We start from the raw sequence: 7,500 nt of genomic DNA, 5'->3' as shown, positions 1-7,500 counted from the left end.
CTGAAATATAATTGGCATTGGGCGGGTTTAAATGACCAAAACAAAGACAACCGCTCCGGCACATAACACACATGATCACAGCAGGATATCTGACTTCAGCACTGTGTTTCAGATAAACAAGCATGTTCACTGAGCATGTTTCTGAATATCTGCACATGGATGATGCTGTTTATATGACACAGAAGAGTCAGAAACTCTCATACAGCACCTTTAAGCATTTTAAATTACCTGACAATAATTATTAATTCAGTTTACTGTAAGTTATCCATTTGCTGTGATGTCTGAAACGTACCTGCAATGTTGGATTAAGTAAAACATCTGCTGTCTCGAGATACAAAATCAGAACCGTACAGATATTAACACAATTTAGAGAGAAAATACACCTGAACCTGATGATAATTATAGCAAGTACTTAAATTTTTCACAAAGAAGGAAGATGCAAACTAAAAATTCAGAGCACAAAATGCCTGTCATGCTTTAGAGTTCAGCGTGTTCACTGATAAACACCAGAGTATAATGACTTGATTATAGGTGGATTTTAGGGAAAACAATGAAGTGCTGTGAAGTGTAGAGTATGGATTAATGCCCTGTGTGTGTGTGTGTGTTTGTGTGTTTGTAGTTCGGCAGCTGATAAAGTCTCAGCGTGTTCAGAATAAACTCGGAATCGTCTTTGAAAAGGAAAAAGACAAAAGCCAGAGGAAAGATTTCATCTTCGCCAGTGCAAAGGTAAGTCGCTCAGATCTAAACAGATTTTCCAGTCTTCTGACAGAGAGATGTTTTCTGCTGGTTGGTTGTGGTCCGTATCGTATGTACCCTCACACACCACAGATTAATAGTTTATTTCTGCTGCTGTAGAAAAGGGAAGCGTTCTGCCAACTACTGCAGCTCATGAAGAACAAACATTCCAATCAGGACGAGCCGGACATGATCTCCATCTTCATCGGCACATGGAACATGGGTAAGACACCTACAGGGCCCTACTGAGCGCTGACAACATTATAGCAACACCCTGACAACCGCTCACTGTACCGTCTAACCACCCTAGATACACCTTAATATCATCCTGAGAACTGTACCATAGCAACACCCAGACCACACTATAGCAACACCCTGGCAACCACTCATTACACCATAGCAACACCTTGAACTTCACTGACTACACTAAAGCCTGGTTTATACTTCTGCGTCAAGGGACCGGCGTAACCCACAGCGCATGCAACATGCATAGCTGTGCATTTATGCAACAGCTATGATAACAACACCCTGATGACCACTCGCTACACCATAACAACACCCTGATGACCACTCGCTACACCATAACAACACCCTGATGACCACTCGCTACACCATAACAACACCCTGATGAAAACTGGCTACACCATAACAACACCCTGATGACCACTCGCTACACCATAACAACACCCTGATGACCACTCGCTACACCATAACAACACCCTGATGACCACTCGCTACACCATAACAACACCCTGATGACCACTCGCTACACCATAACAACACCCTGATGAAAACTGGCTACACCATAACAACACCCTGATGACCACTCGCTACACCATAACAACACCCTGATGACCACTCGCTACACCATAACAACACCATGATGACCACTCGCTACACCATAACAACACCATGATGACCCACCATAACACCATGATGAAAACTCGCTACACCATAACAACATCCTGATGAAAACTGGCTACACCATAACAACACCCTGATGACCACTCGCTACACCATAACAACACCATGATGACCACTCGCTACACCATAACAACACCATGATGACCCACCATAACACCATGATGAAAACTCGCTACACCATAACAACATCCTGATAAAAACTCGCTACACCATAACAACATCCTGATGAAAACTCGCTACACCATAACAACAGCCTGATGACCACTCGCTACACCATAACAACACCATGATGACCACTCGCTACACCATAACAACATCCTGATGAAAACTCGCTACACCATAACAACAGTCTGATGACCACTCGCTACACCATAACAACAGCCTGATGACCACTCGCTACACCATAACAACACCCTGATGACCACTCGCTACACCATAACAACACACTGATGACCACTCGCTACACCATAACAACACCATGATGACCACTCGCTACACCATAACAACACCCTGATGACCACTCGCTACACCATAACAACACCCTGATGACCACTCGCTACACCATAACAACACCCTGATGACCACTCGCTACACCATAACAACACCCTGATGACCACTCGCTACACCAGAACAACACCCTGATGACCACTCGCTACACCATTACAAGACCATGATGACCACTCGCTACACCATAACAACACACTGATGACCACTCGCTACACCATAACAACACACTGATGACCACTCGCTACACCATAACAACACACTGATGACCACTCGCTACACCATAACAACGCCATGATGACCATTCACTACACCATAACAACACCCTGATGACCACTCGCTACACCATAACAACACCATGATGACCACTCGCTACACCATAACAACACCATGATGACCACTCGCTACACCATAACAACACCATGATGACCACTCGCTACACCATAACAACACCATGATGACCCCTCACTACACCATAACAACACACTGATGACCACTCGCTACACCATAACAACACCCTGATGACCACTCGCTACACCATAACAACACCCTGATGACCACTCGCTACACCATAACAACACCATGATGACCACTCGCTACACCATAACAACACCATGATGACCCCTCACTACACCATAACAACACACTGATGACCACTCGCTACACCATAACAACACCCTGATGACCACTCGCTACACCATAACAACACCATGATGACCACTCGCTACACCATAACAACACCCTGATGACCACTCGCTACACCATAACAACACCATGATGACCACTCAGTACACCATAACAACACACTGATGACCACTCGCTACACCATAACAACACCCTGATGACCACTCGCTACACCATAACAACACACTGATGACCACTCGCTACACCATAACAACACACTGATGACCACTCGCTACACCATAACAACACACTGATGACCACTCGCTACACCATAACAACCCCCCATATGACCACTCACTACACCATAACAACACCCTGATGAAAACTCGCTACACCATAACAACACCCTGATGACCACTCGCTACACCATGACAACACCCTGATGACCACTCGCTACACCATAACAACACCCTGATGACCACTCGCTACACCATAACAACACACTGATGACCACTCGCTACACCATAACAACACTCTGATGACCACTCGCTACACCATAACAACACACTGATGACCACTCGCTACACCATGACAACAACCTGATGACCACTCGCTACACCGTAACAACACCCTGATAACCACTCACTATACCATAACAATATCATGGCAACCACTCACTACACCATGAAGACCACTTACTATACCATAACAACATCTCGAAAACCACTCACTACACCATAACAACACCATGACAACCACTCACTACACCATAACACCACCATGACGACCACTCACTACACCATAACACCACCATGACGACCACTCACTACACCATAACACCACCATGACGACCACTCACTACACCATAACACCACCATGACGACAACTCACTACACCATAACACCACCATGACGACCACTCACTACACCATATCAACACCATGACGACCACTCACTACGTCATAACAACACCATGACAACCACTCACAACCTTTTAACAACACCATGACGACTGCTCACCATACCATAACAACACCATGTTCACAACCACTTACCCTACCATAATAAACTCACTATATCATGACAACACCATAATGAATGCACACTACGCCATAGCAACACCTTGTCAACCACTCACTTCACCATGATGACCACTCACTACATTATAAAAGAATGACAACCACTCAAAATATCATAAGTACTCACTACACCAAAACAACACCATGACAACCACTCACTTTACCATAACAACACAATGACAACCACTCACTTTACCATAGCAACACCATGGCAACCACTCACTTTACCCTAACAACACCATGACAACCACTCACCTACCATAACAACTAACAATACCATGGCAACACCATAATGACCGCTCAATACGCCATAGCAACACCCTGACGACTAGTCACAACACAATATCAACACCATGACAACCACTCGCAACATTTAAGCAACACCATGATGACTATTTACTATACCATAACAACACAATGGCAACCACTTACTACATCATAACAACACCATGACTTACACTCACTACACCATAGCAACACCCTGACGACCTCTCTGCCTGTTTCCCCAGGCAGTGTTCCTGCTCCTAAACCTCTGGGCTCCTGGATCTTGTCTCGGGGTTTGGGGAAGACTCTGGATGAGATGGCGGTCACCATCCCTCACGACATCTATGTGTTCGGTACGCAGGAGAACTCTGTGTGCGATAAAGAATGGGTGGAAACGCTGCGCTGCTCGCTCAAAGAGTACACCGACATGGAGTACAAACCGGTGAGAGACACACTGAAGCACACACACACACACACACACACACACACACACTCCGCTGATCGCTTCTGCAGATCTCGCTTTAATGCCCAATTACCTTTTTATGAGCCAAAGCAGGAGTAAACACTGCAGTGAAATCCTCCAGAAGCAAACAGCAGATGCTCACTGTGACGCACTCTTATAATGAAGCAGGGGTCGACTTCAGCATGGTTTGCTTTTATTATTTCGGTTTAGTGAATTTAAGTGCTTAAATGTGGTAGATGTTGGAAAAAATGAATCAAAACGAGAACAAATATCTGCCAATAAAGTCTGTGAAATACTGAGATTTTCCTTTTGAATTGGATTTATATTTCAGATCCCACTAAAGTGAATATTTATTCTTAAATAATAAGAGTTAAATCAGATATATACACTCACTGGCCACTTTATTAGGTACACCTGTCCAACTGCTCATTAGCGCAGATATATATATATATATATATATATATATATATATATATATATATATATATATATATATATATATATATATATATATATATATATATATATATACACATACATGCATGCATACATATATTAATAATTGAAGATACATTTTATCTCACTGACTTATTGTTTTATATTTTCCAATTTTTTTATATAAGTATATATACACACATTTTTTCTGTTTAAAAACATTATTGCTCTACCAGATCAGACTCATGATCATGCTCTTTATTTTAGAGAAAGAGAGTGTGTGTGTGTGTGTGTGTGTGTGTGTGTGTGTTGTCATGTCTGACCTAGAAAGAGACTCATAAAAGTGGTTCATAAATACAGTGTGCGTGCTTGTCTGAGTGTGCGTGTCTGTTTGTGTGTCTCTGTGTGTGTCTGTTTGTGTCTGTCTGTCTGTCTTTGTGTGTTTGTGTCTCTGTGTGTCTTTTCTGTGTGTGTGTGTGTCTCTCCTTCTCTTTGTGTGTTTGTGTGTTTCTGGCAGGTCTGGCAGCTGAATTGTTCTCAGTAAAGTGTTTAATCTGCGCTGTGCTGTGTGTGTGTGTGTGTGTGTGTGTGTGTGTGTGTGTGTGTGTGTGTGTGTGTGTGTGTGTGTTGTAGATCGCTGTGCAGACGCTCTGGAACATTAAGATCGTGGTGTTGGTGAAGGCAGAGCATGAGAACCGCATCAGTCATGTGGGAATGTCCAGCGTCAAAACGGGAATCGCCAACACACTCGGTCAGGAACACAACAACACACACACACACACACACACACACACACACACACTGCAAATATCTAACCATTTATGAATCAACTTCAATTGCGAACACATCTCTAAGATAAAACTTTCTATTATCTTTCAAAAACTGTAATGAAACAGTTATGAAATGTGTTTGGGTTAAAACAACGTATATTTTTGAACATATTAACGTTATTTTTGTTCTTATTTTAAGTATAAATTAACCTGATACATTCTAACTTGATACATTCTCATTAAAGTAATTTTGATATTTAATCAATTCAATTCAATTCAATTGTTTATTGTCATGTGCACAGTAAGGAAACACGTTTTAACTGTACAATGAGATTCTTACTTTGCCGTCCACAGTGAAGTCATACACATCATACACAACATACACATAAATACACATATATACACAGAAGTGACTGAAGTATGATTATAAAATGTAAGTATCTATGAAAGTAAACAATATATAAAACAATATAAAATAATATAAAATATAAATATAAAAACAATATAAAAATTTTGGAGTAATGAAACAGATGTAAACAATGTACAGTGGTTCTTAAATTGTGCTTATTATGCAAAAAGTGCCTAGTGCAATTGGCTTATGTATAAAAAAAAATAGTGCAAACTGGGGTGGAGAATGTAGTGTTGTACTGAGCAGAAAAAGAGACTGTTATGTGCATTGGTTATCTGTTTACAAGTCTGATAGCTGATGGGAAGGATTAGTTCTTGAGTCTGGCAGTCCTGCATCTGCACTCCGCCCTGAGGGTAGGAGTGTGAATAATCCGTGTTGTGGGTGCGTGGGGTCTTTCAGGATGGAGGCAGTTCTCTTGTGGACTCTGTGATGGTAGATAGTCTGCAGAGAAGGCAGTGGGGACCTGATGATCCTCTCTGCAGTCCTCACCACTCTCTGCAGACGTTTGCGGTCCTTTACAGTAGCGTTGCCATACCATACAGTAATGCAGTTGTTCAGGATGCTCTCAACCACACAGCTGTAAAAGTTGCTGAGGATCTTAGATGACAGACTGAAATGTCTTGATTTAAGAGTTTTACATCAGTATTATTAAATCTAACTCAATGTCAAACCATTGTTACTTTAAATAAACAATAAATAAGAATGTAAACGTTCAGAAATATTGCTTGTTTCGTGTAGTTTAACTTGATGTACTGAAGTAAAAATAAAATAACAACATAGGACAAAGTTACCAATACTTAAACATTATTATGAAAATGGGAAGCATTAAAATAACATTAAAGTATTTCTGGATTTAATGATCTGCTTTTATTGATTTGTATTTCTCCGTGATTGTTGGTTTTCTAGGAAACAAAGGTGCAGTGGGCGTGTCCTTCATGTTTAATGGCACATCGTTTGGATTCGTTAATTGTCACCTGACGTCCGGCAATGAGAAAATCCACAGGTATGTGCTTTAGAATACAGAATACAATAGTTATAATAACAATTCATAAAGATAAGAGAAAGACCTTGTTTATTTGTGTTTATACTCACAAATACAACAAATATTGCTTTTATAGAACAGAAAACGCACACTCAGTCATCTCAGTCTGCCTAACAGTGTCACCAACTGAATGATTAAATTTCAGAACAAAGTCTACATAGGTTACAAGTCCTGCCGATTTCATACACTCGCTGGCCACTTTATTAGGTACACCTCACTAGTACCGGGTCGGACCCCTTTTGCCTTCAGATC

At 41.5% G+C, this 7,500-nt stretch overlaps 1 protein-coding gene across 3 annotated transcripts in view; it reads left to right on the top strand.

Annotated features, from left to right (window-relative positions):
- The window catches only part of inppl1a (inositol polyphosphate phosphatase-like 1a), a 51,731-nt gene that overhangs the window by 31,313 nt on the left and 12,918 nt on the right, over window positions 1–7,500 (top strand). For all 3 annotated transcript variants that reach the window (XR_015508363.1, XM_087282450.1, NM_001039804.2), the window contains 5 exon segments: window positions 620–726; window positions 856–958; window positions 4,375–4,571; window positions 5,661–5,778; window positions 7,113–7,209. Coding sequence is in view for 2 of the 3 variants with exons in the window: in XM_087282450.1 (XP_087138576.1) it covers window positions 620–726; window positions 856–958; window positions 4,375–4,571; window positions 5,661–5,778; window positions 7,113–7,209 (622 nt within the window). In the remaining variant the exon portion in view is untranslated.

The sequence above is a fragment of the Danio rerio genome, chromosome 15, assembly GCF_052040795.2.
Source record: "Danio rerio strain M-AB ecotype USA chromosome 15, GRCz13ab, whole genome shotgun sequence".
Taxonomy (NCBI): domain Eukaryota; kingdom Metazoa; phylum Chordata; class Actinopteri; order Cypriniformes; family Danionidae; genus Danio; species Danio rerio.
The sequence above is the reverse complement of the archived record's forward strand: the minus strand, read 5'-3'. Positions and strand labels throughout refer to the sequence as shown.